Source organism: Octopus sinensis, linkage group LG2 (assembly GCF_006345805.1).
Source record: "Octopus sinensis linkage group LG2, ASM634580v1, whole genome shotgun sequence".
Classification (NCBI taxonomy): Eukaryota; Metazoa; Mollusca; class Cephalopoda; order Octopoda; family Octopodidae; genus Octopus; species Octopus sinensis.
The window spans coordinates 198,508,985-198,531,929 of record NC_042998.1 but is presented as its reverse complement, the minus strand read 5'-3'; the positions used below and the strand labels follow the sequence as shown (position 1 = coordinate 198,531,929).

General features: G+C 38.4%; 1 protein-coding gene across 2 annotated transcripts; it reads left to right on the top strand.

The window, feature by feature from the left end:
- The first annotated feature begins 458 nt into the window (after positions 1–458).
- On the top strand, positions 459–18,756 carry LOC115232257 (evolutionarily conserved signaling intermediate in Toll pathway, mitochondrial). 2 transcript variants are annotated; one of them, XM_036500675.1, is made up of 6 exons: positions 459–614; positions 3,396–3,934; positions 6,166–6,389; positions 8,504–8,747; positions 10,184–10,186; positions 18,454–18,756. In XM_036500675.1, exons 2-6 carry the CDS (start codon positions 3,412–3,414, stop codon positions 18,732–18,734), a joined length of 1,275 nt encoding a protein of 424 aa, XP_036356568.1. In that variant the 5' UTR covers positions 459–614; positions 3,396–3,411; the 3' UTR covers positions 18,735–18,756. The 2 variants fall into 2 exon arrangements, with proteins under 2 accessions (XP_036356568.1, XP_029657953.1); XM_029802093.2 differs by lacking the exon at positions 10,184–10,186.
- Positions 18,757–22,945: the final 4,189 nt, after the last annotated feature.

The window sequence follows — 22,945 nt, the reverse complement described above, 5'->3', positions numbered from 1 at the left end:
ATGCCGGTCCGCCGCAGGTAAGCTGCAAGATGCAGGAGGAGAGAGTGAGGCGTGGGGGGAAGGGAATCTTTTTTTCTTCACAAATGTAAAGAAACCCAATCTGTTTCTTAAACGAGGGACATATTCATACGGCACAGAATATCTTTCACCTCAATAGACGTCATTGATTGGTTGAAATTGCAGAAATTGAAGAATAAAAACAACAAATATCTTACAAGCTATAGAATTTTCTCAATAAAGCCAAGAGAAAAAGATGTTTTATAAACACATTCTACCAGTATACGAAGTTTAAAAGTGTTTAGTTACGTGGAAATTATTTTTAAAAACTGCCGGTCAAACCGAAAAGATCCCAGCGCGAGCCTTAGCAGTAACTAAATAACGTTGAACGGCCAAGAATTAATGCGTTTTTTAAAATTAATAAAACGAAGTGAAAAAATGTTGATAATCTTCTTCAGGGGAAGTAATTCTTATTATCAACAATGTCATTACAACGTTGTTCGTTTCATATTAAGAAATCTTGGCTTTTCGTTGGAAATAATCAGAAAGAAAACAGTTAAAGGATTCTACACGATGATTAATGAAAACTTGGCTACGTGAAGTAACTGGACATACTTGTAAGAACATTGTCTTCCAACCTATTTTTTTGTTGATCGGAAATTAACTTTTTTTATTCAACACCTTAACACAAACATGGGCTTTTTATTATCATATATATATATTATAAACCGCTTATTTGTTCCAGATCTTAATATTAGATAAAGTCAGAGAGAGAGAGAGAGACGTTTGTTCACATGGCACTTCTTAACAGATCAAAGAAGCATGGGGTTTTTTTTTTTATCATTACAACATCGCTCAATTGATAATTAAATTAAATTAAATAGACCGATGGCAACGTATATGTGTACGGTGAAATAGGAACTGAACAGTCACGAATATACAATCCAACGTGCATCTATGTGTATATATATATATATACAGACACACACACACGTGCGCGTTGGATTGTATATATGTGTATGTATGTATAACCTTATATTTGTCGAGTCCAAGTACAAGGTCAAATGGAAGTGGAAGCTAGTTATATTTAGGTAGTTATTGGTTTTTGATAAAACAGGAAAACTTGGTATTTTATTTTATAGTTCACTGATCCTATCAGATTGTATACATCTCTGTAAATCTTAAGGAATTGTTTTTATCGAGTCTGACAAAAACTGAAAGTAGAGTTTGCCTAACTGATATTAACTAAAGCTAAAGAAGTTTTTTTTTCCCTCGTATTTAATTAATTTAAAATTCTTCGGCTTAATTATTTTTGTCTGTTTGCTTTCCTCTGTTTTGTTTTTATTACATTTATTACCTGTCAGTAACGACAGTTTAATAACTCGATCTCGATGTAACTTCCACAGTTCTAAGAGGACCCACACCAGTCAAGGACAATATTACTCTGACAAATATTTACGTATGAGAAGGACTGGGGTTGTGTGTATGTGGGGTAACTTAGCTTTCATCCTTTTGAACCCGATAGGACTCTACCCCGCCTTTGTGTAACCTATAAGGAATTACTATTTTCTTTATTTCGTGCACTGGAAAACACTATTGAATGAATGTAATGGTCGATCACTCTGAAGGCGGCGAGCTGGCAGAATCGTTAGCACGTCGGACGAAATGCTTTGCGGTATTTCGTCTGTCTTTACTTCCGAGTTCAAATTCCGCCGAGGTCGACTTTGCCTTTCATCCTTTCGGGGTCGATAAATCAAGTACCAGTTGCGCACTGGGGTCGATGTAATCGACTTAATACCTATGTCTCCTTGTTTGTCCCCTCTATGTCTATCCCCTTGTGGATAGTAAAGAAATAGGTATTTCGCCCGTTGCTACGTTCTACGTTCAAATTCCGCTGAGGTCGACTTAGTCTTTCATCCTTTCGGGGTCGGTAAACTAAGTACCAGTTGCGTACTGGGGTCGATCTAATCGACTGGCCCTTTACCCCAAAATTTCGGGCCTTGTGCCCAGAGTATAAAAGAATGGTCTCGATCACTTATTCTCCCTAAAAGAGTGTTCACACCGCTGTCGATGCAAGGGACACAATTAGCAATTAATGCGGTGTCATATCAACGAAGTTTCCTTGTAAATTATGATTTTAATATTATACACCGAAGATAGTCAAACGCAATGTTTTATTCTACCTGCCTATAATTAACAATTAATGAATGGAGGAGTGTATTTTTAAGTGGATTATGCCTTCGTATTAAATCTATTGATAAATCTCAAATTATTAGAGATGGTTTGATTTCATAGCTTTTTTTTCTAATTCTTCCACTTCTCTATACAGATACCACTGCGGTGCCTCCACTCTATGGCTGTCAGCTTGATAGGTCCACTATATATCTGGAAGCACTCCGTCGGTTACGACGACGAGGGTTCCGGTTGATCCGAATCAACGGAACAGCCTGCTCGTGAAATTAACGTGTAAGTGGCTGAGCACTCCACAGACACGTGTACCCTTAACGTAGTTCTCGGGGATATTCAGCGTGACACAGAGAGTGACAAGGCCGGCCCTTTGAAATACAGGTACAACAGAAACAGGAAGTAAGAGTGAGAGAAAGTTGTGGTGAAAGAGTACAGCAGGGATCACCACCATCCCCTGCCGGAGCCTCGTGGTGCTTTAGGTGTTTTTTCGCTCAATAAACACTCACAACGCCCGGTCTGGGAATCGAAACTGCGATCCTATGACCGCGAGTCCGCTGCCCTAACCGCTGGGCCATTGCGCCTCCACACTATATATCTATACCTTGTTTGATTGGTAAATTATTTAATTATTCTAGACAGGTTTGATGCAGACTGAAATAGATCGGCATATCATTGATGAAGCTGCAAATGGTGACGAAAGGCCTTTATCAAAAATAGTTGTGGGTTTATTATTGGCACAATGATCCGGCCAAGAACTTTTAGTCGAGCAAATCGACCCCGGGTCTTATTCTTTGTAAGCCCAGTACTTATTCTATCGGTCTCTTTTGCCGAACCGCTAAGTGACGGGGACGTAAACACACCAGCATTGGTTGTCAAGCAATGCTAGGGGGACAAACACACACACATAAACACACACACATACATATACACATATACGACAGGCTTCTTTCAGTTTCCGTCTACCAAATCCACTCACAAGGCATTGGTCGGCCCGGGGCTATAGCAGAAGACACTTGCCCAAGATGCCACGCAGTGGGACTGAACCCGGAACCATGTGGTTGGTTAGCAAGCTACTTACCACACACCCACTCCTGCACCTATTATTCTTTTTATGCACATTTTTGTTGTTTTTTTTTACTGGTTTCCAGCTCAACGTTTCTGTTTCTTATAAATATTTGGTTGATAATTATTTTGTTTTGCTTTTTTTCTAGGATCACTGTCAACAAAATGTCTCCTTGTGTCATACAAGGAATCTGCTGCGTTAGAAGATTAGTATTATCGAAAGTAATTCTGCCTCCGGATCTTTTCCAAAGATTACACCAAGTCCATAGACTGTCACACTTGTCATTGCAACAGCCTTTTCGAACTCTCTCGTTGTCATCACTCAGATATGGCAAAAAAGAAAAACAAGAACAAATTGACAAAGAGAAGAGGTTGATAGTCCGCTCAGAGGATTATTTTGATCAATTTGCAGAAAAGGAAAAGAACCGTGCCATGTTCAAAGCAGCAGTGGATGGTTATGTTATGAAAGAAAATGTATACCGCCGTGGTCATGTGGAATTTGCTTATGCCGCAGTCAACAAGCTTAAAGAATTTGGCTCAGAAAGGGACCTACCATCGTATAAGAAAATTCTTGAAGTCTTTCCCAAATATAAGATGATCCCCAAAAATGCATGGCAAGTGGAGATGATGCACTATCCAAAACAGCAGCAATGCGCAATTGATATTTTGGATACAATGGAACATAATGGTAAGTCAGGAATGAAAAATTGGCAGAATATTTGAAGTCTCAATAACCATTAACATCATCACTATCATTATTCTCTCTTTTACTCTTTTACTTGTTTCAGTCATTTGACTGCAGCCATGCTGGAGCACCGCCTTTTAGTTGAGCAAATCGACCCCGGGTCTTATTCTTTATAAGCCCAGTACTTATTCTATCGGTCTCTTTTGCCGAACCGCTAAGTGACGGGGACGTAAACACACCAGCATCGGTTGTCAAGCAATGCTAGGGGGACAAACACAGACACACACACATACATATATACATATATATATACACATATACGACAGGCTTCTTTCAGTTTCCGTCTACCAAATCCACTCACAAGGCATTGGTCGGCCCGGGGCTATAGCAGAAGACACTTGCCCAAGATGCCACGCAGTGGGACTGAACCCAGAACCATGTGGTTGGTTTGCAAGCTACTTACCACACAGCCACTCCTGCGCCTATTATTCTTTTTTTATTTTTATTCTTTTACTTGTTTCAGTCATTTTGACTGTGGCCATGCTGGAGCACCACCTTTAGTCAAACAAATCGACCCCAGGACTTATTCTTTGTAAGCCTGGTACTTATTGTATCAGTGTCTTCTGCTGAACCACTAAGTTACGGGGGATGTAAACACACCAACATCAGTTGTCAATTGGTAGGAGGGTGCAGACAAACTAGACACAAAGACACACAAGATGGGCTTCTTTCAGTTTTCATCTACCAAATCCACTAACAAGGCTCTGGTTGGCCCAAGGCTACAGGAAACGACACCTGCCCAAGGTGCCACACAATAGAACTGAACCTGGAACCACGTGGTTGGGAAACAAACTAGTGAAATTATTTTTTGTTATTAACAAAATCAAAATCATTTACAATTTTGAATCCTAGCTTTGCCTTTCATTGTTTCTGGGTCAGTAGAATAAAAGTACCAGTCATGTACTGGGGTCACATGATGTCAACTGATTTCCTTCCCTTGAAATTGTCGGCAGTGAGCCTAAACCAGGACCCTTAATTATTGCACTTGTTATTATTCTTATTTACCCTCCAGCATCTATTTCTTGTTTCTCTCCCTCTTCCTTCATTTCTCTCACTCCCCTCTCCCCACAGCTTCTCTTCCCCCTTAACACCCCTTCTTGTCTTTCTTCTCCTGACCTATTCACCCAACTTCCCTTGTACTTCTCTTTTCTTTACTGACACACTAAGGATTTCCTCTCCATCCTAATCTATTGTTCCCTTCATATTTCCTTACATCTTTTGTCCATACTCACCGTTTATAATGCTGGTTAGCCCTAAACCTCTCCCTTACAAAAAAACACTCTAACACCTTTTCAGCTTTATCCCTCCTTTTTTCATAACCCTATCACTAATCCCTTTCTTCTCCTCTGTTACCGGCTACGCTCTGCTTTCCGCTTTCTTACCATCCCTCATCCCTAAGATCATCACCCAGTCTCCCTTCTGTTTTACAGTTTTAGGGGCCACTTTTGGGCCTTAGCCTCGGGCCACATTAAAAACACTAAGTCCACTCTGCTGAATGGTTAGTATTAGGAAGGGCATCCAGCTGTAAAAATCATGTCAAAACAGTTACAGAAGTCTGGTGCTGGCTTCTGCCTGGCCAGCCCTTGTCAAACCATTCCACCTGTGCCAGCATGGAAGGTAGATGTTAAACAATAATGATGATAATATAAATGCAAGATACATGCTTGCGTGTGTATGGAGGGGAGGAGAGAATCAGGTGTAGTGTTGGTGAATCTCAGAAAGCATGGAAGTTTTGAAGGATGCAGTGCTCCGACAACTAACAACTGATGCCGGCAGTTTGTTCCATGCTTCAAACCCCTTGGTCAATAAAAAGGTATGGGTTAGCTACTGGTAGAGCATCCAACCATAAAAATCCTGCTTCAAATAAATCTCTTCCGTCCCATATTAGTATTTAAAAGTTAATGTTAAACAAATGAATAAACATTGTTATTCTCTTCCTAGGCGCCATTGCCATCATCATTATCATTATCATCATCAGCATCATCCATTACATTTTTTTTCTTTTACTGGTAACCTTCATTCAATGATTTCTTTTACCAGACAACAGAAATTGAGAAAGATCCTGAAGTGAACACATTAATTGTTGTTGTTTTTTTAAGTTTTTACATTATATGAATTAAGACCCTAATTTCTTAAATTCTGGCTTTTTTTTTTTTTTTTGTAATTTTCTCTAGCTGTCATCCCTGACATGGAGTTTGGGATAATTCTCTCAGAAATATTTGGATTAAAAGCTCATGTATTTCGTAAATACCAACGGATGATGTATTGGTTACCAAAAATGAAAAACTTAAATCCATATCCTGTTCCACTGTATCTTCCGGAAGATCCGACATATTTGGCTGTGTTAGCATTGAAGAGGATGGCTGTCGACTTAGAAAACCATATCTCTGTCTTTTGGGTAAATTGAACGATATTTTGTTTAATATTAACCATTAATGTTAAGGAGTGGCTGTGTGGTAAGTAGCTTGTTTACCAACCACATAGTTCCGGGTTCAGTCCCACTGCGTGGCACCTTGGGCAAGTGTCTTCTACTATAGCTTCGGGTTGATCAAAGCCTTGTGAGTGGATTTGGTAGACGGAAACTGAAAGAAGCCCGTCGTATATATGTATATATATATGTGTGTGTGTGTGTGTCTGTGTTTGTCCCCCTAGCATTGCTTGACAAACGATGCTGGTGTGTTTATATCCCCGTTACTTAGCAGTTCGGCAAAAGAGACCGATAGAATAAGTACTGGGCTTACAAAAGAATAAGTCCTGGGTCGAGATGCTCGATTAAAGGCGGTGCTCCAGCATGGCCGCAGTCAAATGACTGAAACAAGTAAAAGAGTAAAGAGTATTAAATAACAATATGTGTTGTTGTTGGCAACAACATTGGCAGTATTTGGTGGGGGTGCATGTATTTAGCCCCAAGCAGACCTAGGGAACATGGGTAGGTGACTTAACAATTAGGTACTAGCCACAAGGTATACTATGATTTTTGCCTCATAAAGGATCATACTGCACACTCCAACATGCAGTGATGAATTGAACGGGATGCAGTGCAACAGTGCAGACATGCTGCACTCTTTCCATTGTCTAGTTGTTTTTTTTTCTCATTCTCATTTGTTTAGCCCTTGGTCGACTCTAAGCAAGCAGCAGACCTGTGATCAAAATCATTCAAGCCATAATTAGTCTTTTATTCACACACGGTCTATTTATGACCACATTATCTAATGTCTAATGTGCCCCCTTCTTTTTTCAGAAAGGGAATTGATCAAATTTGTCTCTGGCTACACTGAGTTTCACCTGTTAGTGCACATGGGATCTTCAGGTGAGTTATGATGTCATAACTTCAATGAATATCCTGAACACCTACAGGTAAAAGCCGAGTAACAAGAGACTGACTCAACCAAGACAAAATATATCATTAATCTCTACTATAGTATTAAATACTCTTTTTACTAACAGTTAACACTATATATGTTAACACACACACATATAAGTCATAATGTAATGGATTCAAGTAATCCGGTTGTACTCATAAAAAAAAGCTCCTTATGAATATACAGTACAATACAAGAGAAAATGATAAGGAGTGTATAAAGTCCTAAATGGCAGAAATAGTTGGATGAAATTTTATTCAACAACTAGGAGTATTACCCGGCGTTGCTCGGGTTTGTTTTGACCCTTCAGAATTGGAATTTTTGAAAAGTAAAAATTTTGCATTATGTAGCTTGTTATTCTCTTTAAGTGAACATTTTTCTAGTTGAAATACACCGAAAAATGATGACACAGCAGTCTAAAAATCATTAAAAAATCATAAAAAATAAGGATTTTCATAGAAACAAAAGCACCTTTTTGATGTAAATAATTTTTGGTCTTAGCATGGTCTTCTACGGAAGGAAGAGCAAGCCTTCTTCTATCATACTCTCAATTTTGGTCAACTTGCACCGCAGGGTCTTGGAGGAGATAGTGTTAGTTGAAGGCTACCAAACCTGAACATACACAAACGACTTCAGCTTTATATATATAGAGAGATAAGAAAATTCAAGTATCACAACAAATTGTTTCGTAACTTAAAATTATGTAGATGATTTTTAAATATAATAATATAAATTATCTACATGTTTTAAGTTACAAAGCAATTTGTGTTTTGAATTTTCTTGTTGTTAAATAAAATTTCATCAAATTATTTCTCTGTCATCTTTGATAAAATGATATAGATGCCGACTATCCACAACAGACTGACTACATAGTACTCAAGTATAAATACATACTGGTACTTCTAAGTTCTACTTGTTGGGTAGTTCCTTGTTCCTATTCAGAACTGCAAATATTCCATATGGAATATTCAATTCAAAACCAAGAGGAGATTCAAGATTTATTCACATCTAAAAAATTTTTTATTAAAACGTTTTCTACAGCATATATAACAATGACCAACAGACGTTATCATCATCATCATCATCATCATCATCCATTACGTTTTTTTCCTTTACTGGTAACCTTCATTCAATGATTTCTTTTTACCAGACAGCGGAAATTGAGAAAGACCCTGAAGTGAACACATTCATTGCAAGTGCCCAAAGTCCCTCACAGCGGGAACTTCTGAATAAACATGATGAGTTGTCCCCTCTGACGGTGGAGGGCGGTCACACTGTGTGGTTGAGAAGCGTACTTCAAACTTACTTCGTCTTGATAGCTGAGAAAAACCCTAACAAATCTCTTAAAGCTGTGGAAGCAGGGAAAAAGTTGAATGAGGATGATGATGCTGATGGTAAACTTTAAGATTATTTTCATTAAAAAAATCTTGTTTTAAATGTCTTAAGAAACAGTTCAATCTGAAACAGTCTAACCTTTAATATTCATTAATTCCAAGAATTTCTGTAGGAATTTCTTCTTACTGCCAGAATTATTAGCAGACTGGACAAAACATTTATCAGCATTTCTTCTGCCCTTTAGGTTCTGAGTTTAACTCCCATAAAATAAGCACCAGTGCTCAAGCTATTTACCAAACCCCTTCCTCTTTAGAATTGCTGGCGTTGTGTCAAAATCTGAATCTTTTCGGTTTGAACGGCAGTTTTTTAAAATAATTTCTACATAACTAAACACTTTTAAACTTCGTATACTGGTAGAATGTGTTTATAAAACATCTTTTTCTCTTGGCTTTATTGAGAAAATTCTATAGTTTGTAAGATATTTGTTGGTTTTTTTTTCTTCAATTATTGCAATTTCAACCAATCAATGACGTCTATTGAGGTGAAAACATTCTGTGCCGTATGAATATGTCCCTCGTTTAAGAAACAGATTGGGTTTATTTACATTTCTGAAGAAAAAAAAAGATACCCTTCCCCCCACCCCTAACCCTAAAACAGATTGAAATGCAATAGATCGATACTGGGGTCATAATTATGGGTGACAATTTCATATGACACCGCTAGAAAAAACTGCCGTTCAAACCGAAAAGATCCCAAAATTTAAAGCAGTTGGATAACAGAATTCATAACACATCAAATAGAATACTTAACAGTATTTCTTCTATCTCTTTGGTTCTGAATTTAAATCCCACTCGGGTCAGCATTACATTTCATCCCTTTGTTGGGGTCAATAAAATAAAGTACCAGTCAAGTACTGCAGTTGACGTAATCAGCTAAGCCCTTCCTTCTAAAATTGTTGACCTTGTACCAATAGCAAAATCTGAAACCATTGTTAAGGTGGTGAGCTTAGGATATTGGACAAAATGTTTGGTGGCATTTCTTCTGGCTTTTTATATTCTGCAAGGTCAACTTTACCGTTCAGTGTCAATAAAATGGGTACCAATTGGGCACTAGTTGGGAGTGGGGAAAGGGGCAACATATAACTAACCCCGTCCTACTAAAATTACTAGCACTATGTTAAAATTTGAAACAGTTATTATCAATATTATGGAAGGTGATGCAAACTCCACCAAGGTCGACTTTGCCCTTTTATACTTTCAGGGTCAATAAAATAAGTACCAGTTGTGTACTGGGGTCAATGTAAGCGACTAGCACCCTCCACCAAACTTCAGGCCTTGTGCCTGTAACAAGATGAAGATCTCTGGAACACAGTGTGACGAGACCTTATCTAAAGGCCATGATTGGTTGGCTTTACAACCTGGCGCGAAATAAGACAAACCGCGCCAGATACCAACCAATCAGATCAGTGGACACAACAGGGTCAAACTAGCCAAAGATGGTTGTAATCTCAAACGAGATCATTCTTATTGTGTCTCTCAAACAGTGGGGATGTCAGATACGCTACATGCCTATCATAGACTGGATTATTATGGAAGGTCATAGAAGACAGAATTGTAGCACACCAAACAAAATAGCTCATAGTATTTAGTTAAATCTATTTGCAATCTAAGTTCAAAATCTTGACAAAGTGGACTTTGCTTTTCGTCTCACTGGGATTGATTAAATCCATAACTCGTCTCCTTGGACCGATGATTATTACTGTTTTTGTCGATATTTTACATCTGTTTTATCTCTGGTTCGATGGATGAGGTGGTTTATTTGGCATGTTGTGACAGAAGTTTGATCCACAAAGACAGGGATTTTGAGTGTAATCCTATTGTGTTGCACCTTAGGCAAGAGTTCTACTGTAGCCTCATGTTGATCAGATGAATATAGACCTGTTAGAAGGAAGAATTGAGTGTTTGATAAGCAGAAAATAGAACTTTGGTAGACATAAACTGTACGAAAGTCCGTTGGGGTGTGTGCGTTTTCAAAATATCACTGCTTGGACAGCGGTGACATTATTATAACTGTCCCCCATAAACAAAAGATCCAGAAGTTTTGTAGTTGGATGTGGGAAGACATGAGATTAAATATTCTTCTTTGAAAACAAGAAAAATTAGGATAATTGTTCAGTTTGGGGATATTTAAGAAGTAAATAAAAATTAAGGGGGAGATAACTAGTAACTTACTGTTAACCCATAAGGCGCTGGGATTTGCACTCACATAACATGGACTGCTGAGCACAGTTTATGAAAATGAGACAACCATGCACACATAAAAAACAAAAAATTAGTTAAAATATCTTCTTAGTATATAATGGTGGCGAGTTTTACATCATCTGAAAAGTCACAATTTGAATTATTAATCCTCTTGCATTCTAGGGGTATCGGAGCGTTTGAGTGACATTAGACCCCAACAAACGCCCATAAATCAAAGGCATCTGGGCCACGATTGTGGCCTGTCGACCTGTGCCTGACGGCCATGATCGTGGCCCGTCACGCTTTATGTATCAAAAAATACTGTAGTAAGGTAACATGGCGAATTACAATTTTCGCACATGTCTAAATTCATAATTAGTCGACGCCATGCCAACCACTGAAGAATCTTGTCTCGTGGTTCGGTTAATTGGGTGATATTCCGATATTGATTCACGGTTGACGATTTGAATTTCAGGAACAATGAATTGTGGTTCCGCTGGTCTGCCACGTGCCATTCTGATCAATTCCAAAGTAAATATTTATTTTCTTTTCGACCCTTTAGAATTGGAATTTTTGAAAAGTAAAAATTTTGCATCGTGTAGCTTGTTATTCTCTTTAAGTGAACATTTTTCTGGTTGAAATACAGTCACAAAATCGTTAAAAAAATAGGTATTTTCATAGAAAAAAAACCCCACGTTTTTGATGTAAATAATTTTTGGTGTTAACATGGTCCGATTTGAATTTTTTCTTCTACAGAATGAAGAACAAGCCTTCTTCTATCATTCTCTCAATTTTGGTCAACTTGCGCTGCAGGGTCTCGGAGGAGATAGTGTTAGTTGAAGGCTACCAAACCTGTCATACACAGACAACATCAGCTTTATATATAAAGATTTATGTTGTGTAACAATGAGGTGACTTATTTATGTCGCTTTACTAGTTATCTCTTCCTCAATTTTTATTTATAATAATAATAATAATAATAATAATGAAATTATTGTATACAGTGCTCAGGTGCACCACAACTTGTCAAAAGTGCGTATAAAGCATATGCAGTAATGTACAAATGTTTGGGAAGTGAACAGTGTATGAGTCGGATACATGCTTGCGTGTGTATGGAGGGGAGGAGAGAATCAGGTGTAGTGTTGGTGAATCTCAGGAAGCATGGAAGTTTTGAAGGATGCAGTGCTCCGACAACTAACAACTGATGCCAGCAGTTTGTTCCATGCTTCAGCAACTCTTAGCATGAAAAAATGTTTCCAAAAGTCATGGGAGCTGTGCTGTTTTCTGACTTTGTAAATATGTCCACGGGTGTTAGACGGGTGGAGTTTGAAAAGGTGCTCAGAGATATTGTTTGTAAGATGGTTAATAATTTTATGGGTGTCTGCCAAGTCAGCTGCCAGACGTCGGAGTTTCAATGTATCCATGCCCAGGGAAGTAAGGCATTCAGAATATGGCAAAGAATATTTACTTTTTTAATATCCCTAAACTGAACAGTTAGCAAATTGGGTATTAAGAAAGGTATCTGATCATAGAATATTGTCTCAGTAAGTCTTGTCCAACCCTTGCCGGCATAGAGAAAGTAGACGTAAATCCGTGACGATGAAGGAGAACGTCTTTCCCACTGCGATGTAAAGAATCTAGTTTTTGTTTCAGCTTTCGGAGTTACGTCCCTTGCGCTTCAATTGTTTTACTAATATTTAAAGCGCCGTCCTTGTAACCAATACGTAGGCCCAAAAGCTTAACTTCATACCCACCACACCCACGTAATCCTAGCAGACAAGTGAGTCTCTACTTTGTGTTCCGCTATGCGAGAAACAGTAACCAACGTTCCCTCAAATCACACACTACCGAGTTAAAGAAGTACGTGTTGGTTAAATGTGGTCCTGCTTTTCCTACACAGACGGGATCTTTTCGGTTTGACCGGCAGTTTTTTCTAGCGGTGTCATATGAAATAGTCACCAATAATTATGACCCTAGTATCGATCTATTGCATTTCAATCTGTTTTAGGGTTAGTGGTGGGAAGAAGGGTATCTTTTTTTCCTTCAGAAATGTAAATAAACCCAATCTGTTTCTTAAACGAGGAACATATTCATGCGGCACAGAATGTTTTCACTTCAATAGACGTCATTGATCGGTTGAAATTGCAGAAATTGAAGGAAAAAAAACAACAAATATCTTACAAACTATAGAATTTTCTCAATAAAGCCAAGAGAAAAAGATGTTTTATAAACACATTCTACCAGTATACGAAGTTTAAAAGTGTTCAGTTACGTGAAAAATATTTTTAAAAACTGCCGGTCGAACCGAAAAGATCCAAAAGATGGAATCGTTATAATCTTTGAACCTGTCTGTGATAATCAAAGTTCACAACAATCAGCTGAACCTCTTTTATTTCGTGTATGAACTAACAATATTGTTATAATTTATAAGCTATTATAGGCACAGGTGTGGTTGTGTGGTAAGCTTGCAAACCCAACCACATGGTTCCAGGTTCAGTCCTACTGTGTGACACCTTGACAAGTCTCTTCTACTATAGCCTCAGGCTGACCAAAGTTTTGTGAGATATATATTTGGCCGTTGCTAGCGCCGCCTTGACTGGCTTCCGTGCTGGTGGCACGTAAAAAGCACCAACCGATCGTGGCCGTTGCCAGCCTCGCCTGGCACATAAAAAGCATTCACTACACTTACGGAGTGGTTGGCGCTAGGAAGAGCATCCAGCTGTAGAAACTCTGCCAGATCAGACTGGAGCCTGGTGCAGCCTCCTGGCTTCCCAGACCCTGGTCGAACTGTCCAACCCATGCCAGCATGGAAAGCGGACGTTAAACGATGATGATGATGATATCATCTGAAAAAAACATAAATCCGAAAGAAGAAGCATACTCTAAGATGTAGAGCAGTATATATTAAAAATGGGGAAGGCTGGTTTATGGGATTACCTTAGGTTTCACACCCATAAAGGGCTTGACTTTATGGAATCTCAACTGATGTATATTATATTAATTATATTTATTTTTTGTTATTTATGTATTGGTTTATGTCTATCACTGTTTGAGTTGCCTAATATTTTTTTGATCTCTAATTTAATTTATATATATATATATATTATATAACAGCCTAGACATGTTGACATAGAAACCCAGAAACAAATGACACTGTTGTGAAAACTTATTTGGACTTCAGAAATATAAACTCATTCTTCCACACACGTATAAATGTGCATGCATATATGTGTGTGTGTGTGTGTGTATATATATCACCGTGACCGACCAGGCTATCAGATGTTGCTACACATCAATGGTCACAATGCGTTTCGCATTGTTTTAGCCTTCAAATGATGCCACCCTGCTGGCTAAGTGAGCAGGCCAACAGAAGAAAGAGTGAGAGAAAGTTGTGGCGAAAGAGTACAGCAGGGATCGCCACCATCCCCTGCCAGAGCCTCGTGGAGCTTTTAGGTGTTTTTGCTCAATAAACACTCACAACGCTCGGTCTGGGAATCGAAACTGCGATCCTACAACCACGAGTCCGCTGCCCTAACCACTGGGCCATTGCGCCTCCACATATATGTGTGTATATATATGACAGGTTTCTTTCAGTTTCCTTTTTTCATATACACTCTAAAGTTTTGGTTGGCCTAGTACTATAGTAGAAGAAGCTTATCCAAAGTACCCTAAAGTGACATTGAACCCAAAAGTACTTGGTTAGGAAGTGAATACACGTGTATTTGTGCCTATAACCTTACCTGTGCCTATTGCATTGTATTAATACAGTATTAATAAAGCCGATTTCAAACATTGGCAAGAGACCACAAATCTGTGCTGATATTATGGTTGGTTGACCTATTCCTAATGCATAGCTGGCACTAATTTGCGACAATGTGATGGTTAACTCAAACCTCATATATGAATGATAATAATTTTAATGACTCTGGGAAAATGATGAGTAAAGTCAACTCTGATAATGTAAGTAGTGATTGTAACTGTTATCTCTGTAATATTGTTTCTAATTAAAGCACAAAGACAGCATTTTTTAGGGGAGTGCTTTGTTGGTACTCTCAACTCCAGTACATGACTCAGGAAAGTTAAAATTGATATCAGTGGGATTTAAACTGAGGACATAAAGGGCAGTAACAAATATTGCAAGGCATTTTTTTTCAAAGCTTTAATGATTTTTTCAATTTACCACCCTTATTATCATTGTAATTATGTCTACTTTTTGCTATTACAAGTCCAAAGATTTGTAGGGATGGGGCAGCAAGATCATTGAATCAACACATGTATATGGCTGGTACTTGCTTTATCTTCCTGAAAGGATAAACAACTGCTCTTTGTGAGATTTGAACTCAGTATAAAAAAAGAAATTTACTAAGTACTGCAAGCATTTAGCCAGGTTTTTCACAAGAAGTTTCACTGCAATTTGTTTTTCTTTTCATCATCATCATCGTTTAACGTCCGCTTTCCATGCTGGCATGGGTTGGACGATTTGACTGTGGGCTGGTGAACCAGATGGCTGCAACAGGCTCCAATCTTGATCTGGCAGAGTTTCTACAGCTGGATGCCCTTCCTAACGCCAACCACTCTGAGAGTGTAGTGGGTGCTTTTACGTGCCACCGGCACAGGGGCCAGTCAGGTGGTACTGGCAATGACCTCACTCGAATCTTTTTACACGTGCTACCGGCACAGGTGCCAGTAAGGTGACGCTAAAACTTTCACTGCTACAGAAAATTCATTTCGTCAATTCTAACATAGAAAAATAAGTGTAAAACATTACCAAATCCACTCACAATACTTTGGCCAGCCCAAAGCTACAGTAGAAGAACTTGCTGAAGGTGTCACACAGTAGGAATGAACCTAGAACCATGCAGTTGGGAAACAAACTTCTCAGCATACAGCCATACCTGCATATATGTATGTATATAATGTGTGTGCAATATATACACAATCATTTATCATTTTATGTTTGTTTCTATGTTGCACAGCTTGATAGGAACTGGCAAGACCAGGAACTGCCCCAGGTTCCATAATCTGTTTTGGCCTGGTTTCTACAGCTGGATGCCCTTCCTAATACCAACCACTTTACAGAGTGTACTGTGTGCTCATCATGTGGCCCCAGCACCCACACTAATACCCTTTTTTATGTGGCACTTTGGCTTTAAGATATCAATTCTGTTGCAGTGGGCAGGGTTTTCTTGAGTACAGCAATGTACCACATACCTTGGTCCTCTCTAATCTTCATAAGGCTCAGCATTTTGAGGTTGATCTTCAGTACTTTGCCCCTTGTCTTCCTCGGTCTCACCCTTCCACAACTGCCCTCCACTTTAAGTGATTGGCACTTCTTTATGCAATTGTCCTCGTCCATCTGCTTCACGTTACCAAACTAGCACAATTTCCTCTCTTGTTCACTGCATATAATTCCTCTTATATACATATATATATATACACACATATCCACACTACCATACCTGGATGTTGCCCCACTTAATACCTCAAGTTACCAACTCTCATTATCATCATTTAACGTCTGCTTTCCATGCTAGCATGGGTTGGACGATTTGACTGAGGGCTGGTGAACCAGGTGGCTGCACCAGGCTCCAATCTTGATCTGGCAGAGTTTCTACAGTTGGATGCCCTTCCTAATGCTAACAACTCTGAGAGTGTAGTGGGTGCTTTTAAAGTGCCACCAGCACGAGGGCCAATCTGGCGGTACTGGCAATGGCCACGCTCGAAAATGGTGTCTTTTACGTGTCACCTGCACAGGCGTCAGTCCCGCAGAACTGGCAACGACCTCACTCAAATGTGTTGTTCACGTGCCAGTGAGGGAATGCTAACAACAATCACGCTCAAATGGTGCACTTTACGTGCCACAATTCAACATTGACTAAACGCCTTCGTTCTTTCTCATTTTGTCAATAGTCTCTGCTGCTGTTCCTGTTACTGTATTTCTCGTCCTATATTTTGCCCTGATATGATTGTTTATTGAAATAACCTTTGCAAATCACATTACTGATAAAACTAAAGCAATATAATGTCAACTAATAAATATCTCGTATCTCTTTCTATTGTACGACGGGGATGAGCTTGAGATGATGAGTGCAACATCCCATATTGTATTGACTTTTCACTTCAAAATATATTGACTCAGTTAATGCAGCCATCAGAGAGAGAGTGAACGTAAATGGAAAATATTTCTAAAAATGTCATAGCTTGATGAATGTTAGATATCGATCATCATCATCGTTTAACGTCTGCTTCCCATGCTAGCATGGGTTGGACGATTTTGACTGAGGGCTGACGAACCAGATGGCTGCACCAGGCTCCAATCTTGATCTGGCAGAGTTTCTACAGCTGGATTCCCTTCCTAACGCCAACCACTCCGAGAGTGTAGTGGGTGCTTTTTACGTGCCACTGGCACGGGGACCACTCAGGCGGTACTGGCAATGGCCTCACTCAAATCTTTTTACACATGCCACTGGCACAGGTGCCAGTAAGGCAACGCTGGTAACGATCACACTCGAATGGTGCCCTTTTATGTGCCACCGGCATGGAAGCCAGTTGGTTGTTCTGGCAACGATCATGCTCGGATGGTGCTCTTGGCACCCTACTAGCATGGGGCACAAGTGCCAGTAAGGTGACACTCTTAATGATCACACTTGAATGGTGCCCTTTTATGTGCCACTAACACTGAAGCCAGTTAGCCGCTCTGTCAACGATCACGCTCGGATGGTGCTCTTTGCACCCTGCTAGCACGGATCCCAGTCATCAAATGTGAAGAATTTAGTTGTCGTTTATGCTCAATTCAGACCTGATCAAGCCAACTTACAATTAACAATCAATCCATGACCATCTGTTTTAAGACATATTTTTGACTTCATTGTTCGATGCATCTTTCCTTTTTATAATGATAGAGTATGAGATTTGGCTGGGTTGTTTTAGCAGCTGAAAATATTCTCGTTGTTTAAGCAATCCATACCTGAATAGCTAAAATGTGCCTCATCTATTCTAGCATGATAATTGTTTATGTCAAACTTTCAGAACTTTTTTTTTTAATTTTAAAAAGAAAAACCACATCTAATAATGTTATATTGACCTAATTAGTAGCAGTCTAGTTCTAGAGAACAGTCTTGAAATGAGTTTTGATTCTGGTTGTGGTTATATCACTATATTCCTATCATTAAAGCTCTAAAGAAAACAATTATGAGCATCTCAGTTTCCATATTTTTCTCTCTCTCTGAGCAACCCTCTGGAATCCTTCCTGGTCCTCACTTTACCTACAGGTGTTCTTAATGCCTTTCAATTTCATCATTCTTGAAGAACCTAAAAAAGGTCACTTGCTAAGAAAATAAAATTTCATAAAACTGTGTCAGTTACTGATGGATGTCTTTTATCACAGACAACCACTCACAAACTTCCTTTTTCTTTGTACAAAGGTATCATTTGTAGGTTTAATTAAGTCACAAATAAGGGATTGCTATTTAGGTATTAAGGAACCATTTTAACTAATCTAATCTATGTACCATCATCATTGCAGATCTGTTTGAATGGAATGTTTTTACGGAAGAGGAACACCACACACTGCCGAGTCTATCTACAAGCCTCCATCAACAACCAGAAGGAACCATATTGGCCATGTGTATTACAGGGACATCAACAAAGGCTTCTCTTGTTACGTGGATTCGTGGGCTACAAAAAACCAATCCTAAATTAGAAAAAATCCCAGTTGTGTTCAAGCTGAAGACTCCAGAAACTTTACCTGACATTACAACTGATCAACCTCAGGACTCTAATTTACCATCAGCAAACACTTCTTGATAATAAACCATTTTTAGTTATTTGCTGTCTTCTTGTAGAACTTTTTAAAGGTGTTTCCCGTAAACCATTGAGACATCAGTTTTTTTTTGTTTGTTTTTTTCCATCTTCATGCAACTTATTTATTTATGCGCCTTTTTCAAGCCTAGCCAGGCTCACGGGCCCGGTTTCCCAGTTTCTATGGCGTATGTGTTCCCCTCAGCTGGACGGGACACCAGTCCATTGCAGCACTACTCAAGAAACAAGAGAGTGAGAGAAAGTTGGGGCGAAAGACTACAACAGGGGTCGCCACCACCTCCTGCCAGAGCCTCGTGGAGCTTTAGGTGTTTTCACTCAATAAACACACACAACGCCCGACCTGGGAATTGAAACCGCGATCCTCCAACCACAAGTCTGCTGCCCTAACCACTGGGCCATTGCGCCTCCATCTTCATGCAATAAGTGAAACTTTTGTGTTTGGAATTTTTTTTTTCTTATATTGAAGTCAGTGAGAACTCTTTCGCAGCAAAGCATTTTGATGCATTTAAATTTGAAATCATTAAATTGTTTACGGCTAACATGGTTCAGTGTTGTACAGATCACTAAAAAGTGAAGTTTATTACATGTCTGTAAGTTAAAAAGCAAGATGCTAGCCTAATAATTCTTCTTGTGAAAGATGCTTAAAACATATTTTATTCGGTATGCTGTAGAATTTTTTCTATATGTAGGAGCTTTTCTTTTTCTTGTCCACCTGTAGATATATAACCATACTTTCATGGACACACTTGTAAGATGAAGTACAAATAAGACTGAATGAATCCCAGTCATACTGAAAGCTTATTTTATCAAATTTGGCTCAACTGAAACATAGTGCTGGCAGACAAAACTAAACTCAAAAAGCTTGCAGCAACCAAACTTACAGACACCCAACAAACTCTTCTGAAAATAATGGTCTGAAATACTAATTTCTATCACAATTTGAAGGTGAAGCAAGATATAGGATCAACCCCAGTATATACCTGGCGTTTGTTATATCAAACTTCATGGATAAAATCAAAGCTAACCCCAACATAAATTAAATACTCAATGTAAAAACTACTGAATATTTTATCCAGTGCTCTCACAATTCTCCTATTCACTGTCTCTTGTGAAAGCAACAACTTCTACTTAAACACAAGCTACAAATTTGAAAGGGAAGAGATAGGGTGATTTAACCCTTTAGTGTTCAGATTATTCAATCAAACATAATGCCTGTTGATTCCCATTGATTTGAATTAATCATGCATTATCTCATATCTTCAAGATCTTGATGGTGTAATTACTTAATGTAGAATAACATTGTAGGGTAGGTGCGAGAGCCTGGATCTGGTCAGTTTGAGCATAAAACAGATTAAATATTTTGGCCGAATATGGCTAGTTTAAATACTAAAGGGTTAAGTGGCCCTACCCTGAGTAACAATACAACTCAATGTGGAAAAAAAAAAAGCTGCAGGACATTTTATCTGACACTACTATTTCTACCAGTCCACCACTCTCATAATGATAATTTCTTAGATACAAAACCATAAGTTTAGGAGAAGACTAGCAGTATCGCCCGGCGTTGCTCAGGTTTGTAAGGGAAATAACTATAAAGCATTTTTAGAGAGTTATAGCCAAAAAATAGCCAAAAAATGGGAAAAAAATGATGGTAAATTTTTTTTGAGAGTTAAAAAAGGTGGAGTTGCGTCCCCTAGACGGTCTGAGGTTTGGGTTTCTGATTCTCGACCCCATGTCGAATTTATCGATTTTTTTCAGAACTGGGGGAACTTTTCAAAATTTTCGCTGCGTTAGTATTGAATTATGACATTGGGCTATGTCTGTGTCAAGTTTCATCAGAATCGGTTGAAAGCCGTGGTCAGAGTGAGGGTACGAGAAAACAGACACACAGAAAACGCACAGACAAACTGCCGTTTATATAGAGAGAGATACCAGTCATATAAATCAACACCATTACTTAGTTTTCTTCACCTCAGAAGGGAAAAACAAAGGTGACCTTGGCAGAATTGGAATTCAGAATGTGAAGTCATCATCATCATCATCATCATCATTTAATGTCCATTTTCCATGCTGGCATGGGCTGGACAGTTTGATAGGAGCTGGCAAACTAGAAAGCTGCACCAGACTCCAATTGTATTCTACAGTTGGATGCCCTTCTTAATGTCAACCATTTTACAGAGTGTACCGGGTCCTTTTTACATGGCACTAGCATGGGAAACATGTCAAAAGGCATTTTCTCCAACACAATTCTGGCAACCCACAATCCTTTTAACAGAAACAGTAATAATAAAAATAATAATTATTATCTTTTTTATAATCATCAGAAAAAGAAAAAGGTGGAAAAGGAATTCCAAGAACATATATTCTGACAAGTCACTGTAAAGAGGAAGAACTGTCAAGTGGATTTAATGTTATATTTCTTCGGCGTCCGTGCTAGCTGGGTGCAAAGAGCACCATACGAGTGTGATCATTGACAGAGCGGCTAACCGGCTTCAGTGCCAGTGGCACTTAAAAGGCAACATTCAAGCATGATCGTTACCAGCATCACCTTACTGGTACCTGTGCTGGTGGCATGTGTAAAAGATTCGAGCGAGATCATTGCCAGTACCGCCTGACTGGCCCTGTGCCGGTGGCATGTAAAAGCACCCACTACACTCTCAGGGTGGTTGGCGTTAAGAAGGGCATCCAGCTGTAGAAACTCCACCAGATCAAGAAGAAAAAATTCAAATTGGACCATGTTAACACCAAAAATTATTTACATCAAAAGGGTACTTTTTTTCTATGAAAATCCCGATTTTTTGACTGCTGTGTGGCCATTATTCGGTATATTTCAACCAGAGAAATGTTCACTTAAAGAGAATAACAAGCTACATAATGCAAAATTTTTACTTTTCAAAAATTCCAATTCTAAAGGGTCGCAAAGAAAACAAGCCTGAGCAATGCTGGGCGATTCTGCTAGTGTTCTCTAAAAGTGTCCGACCAATCAGCAAGATTTGAATTCATGATCTCCAAGTCAGAAGATAAACTCCATAATCTTACAGCCACTTTCACAATCATCATCATCATCATCATCATATTAGCATTTCTTCTTTTTCTTTGTGTTGGCATGGCAGGAAAGATTTTGTAGACGACAATATACAAACAAATTTTTTTTTTTTTAAATCGACAAAACATGAAAACTATTTTAGATAATAATAATATTTTCTTTTAGTTAAGAACAACAATAACATTATTGATAGTTACAAAAATTTAGCTGCATTTTGGTCCAAATCTGTATACATGTACAAAATATCTTTTTATCAATGGAAAAAAAAAAAATCTCTCTGAGATAAGGGCAAGATTTTATACCCTAGGCTATGGTGATACACTAAAACACTATAATATCACCAAACTCTAAAGCAATGACAAGGCTCGTGGTTAAACACAATGTAACTGCTTAAGTAAGCCAATTAAGGTAATTGCAGCAACTAACCTACTTTGGGTTAGGTCAGGTTATAGGGGATTCTACAGGTCTTTATATGGAAAGGGTTGTATTTGGTGAGGGTTTCTCTCTGCAGAAATCAGTTTTAGTAAAATTCTGTAAAAATATCAAACATATTTTGAATAATAATAAAAATTTACAAAGAACTAAAATTATACATGTGTAAATATACAGAGTGTACATAGTATGTGTGTGTGTATGTATATATATATATATTTGATCAAATTGTTATTTCGGTTCTATTTTAACAAAACTGTCCAACGAACGGAAATGTGAAACTCCAAGTAACAGCTTTTGTTATATTTCTGCTGCTTTTAAATAAAGTATATATATATATATATATATATAAAAACTATAAATAAGGGTATCTGAGAGATACCACCATGCCGAAATAGCAGTCAAAACCCTGACTCTAAAAACCCACCTTAAATGTCCATATCGCACCATGAGATAAGACAGAGAGGTGGTTTTTTAGAGTCAGGGTTTTGACTGCTATTTCGGCATGGTGGTATCTCTCCAATACCCTTATTTATACTTTTAAATAAAATCATTACCTTTGTACGGTATTTATTCCCATGCTGGCCACTTGATAAGACCGATATTTAAATATCGAAATTATCCTTATTTATAAATATATATATATGTATATATATATATATATATATATATGTATATGAAATGTTTGTGTGTGCAAATGAATGTCCGTTTGAAGATAAGT

Excerpts from the sequence above, each read along its gene's own strand:
- LOC115232257 (XM_036500675.1), top strand. The coding sequence starts at position 3,412 with ATGTCTCCTTGTGTCATACAAGGAATCTGCTGCGTTAGAAGATTAGTA. Across the intron at positions 3,935-6,165 it reads GGATACAATGGAACATAATG|CTGTCATCCCTGACATGGAG; the intron begins GTAAGTCAGGAA and ends AATTTTCTCTAG. Across the intron at positions 6,390-8,503 it reads ACCATATCTCTGTCTTTTGG|ACAGCGGAAATTGAGAAAGA; the intron begins GTAAATTGAACG and ends TCTTTTTACCAG.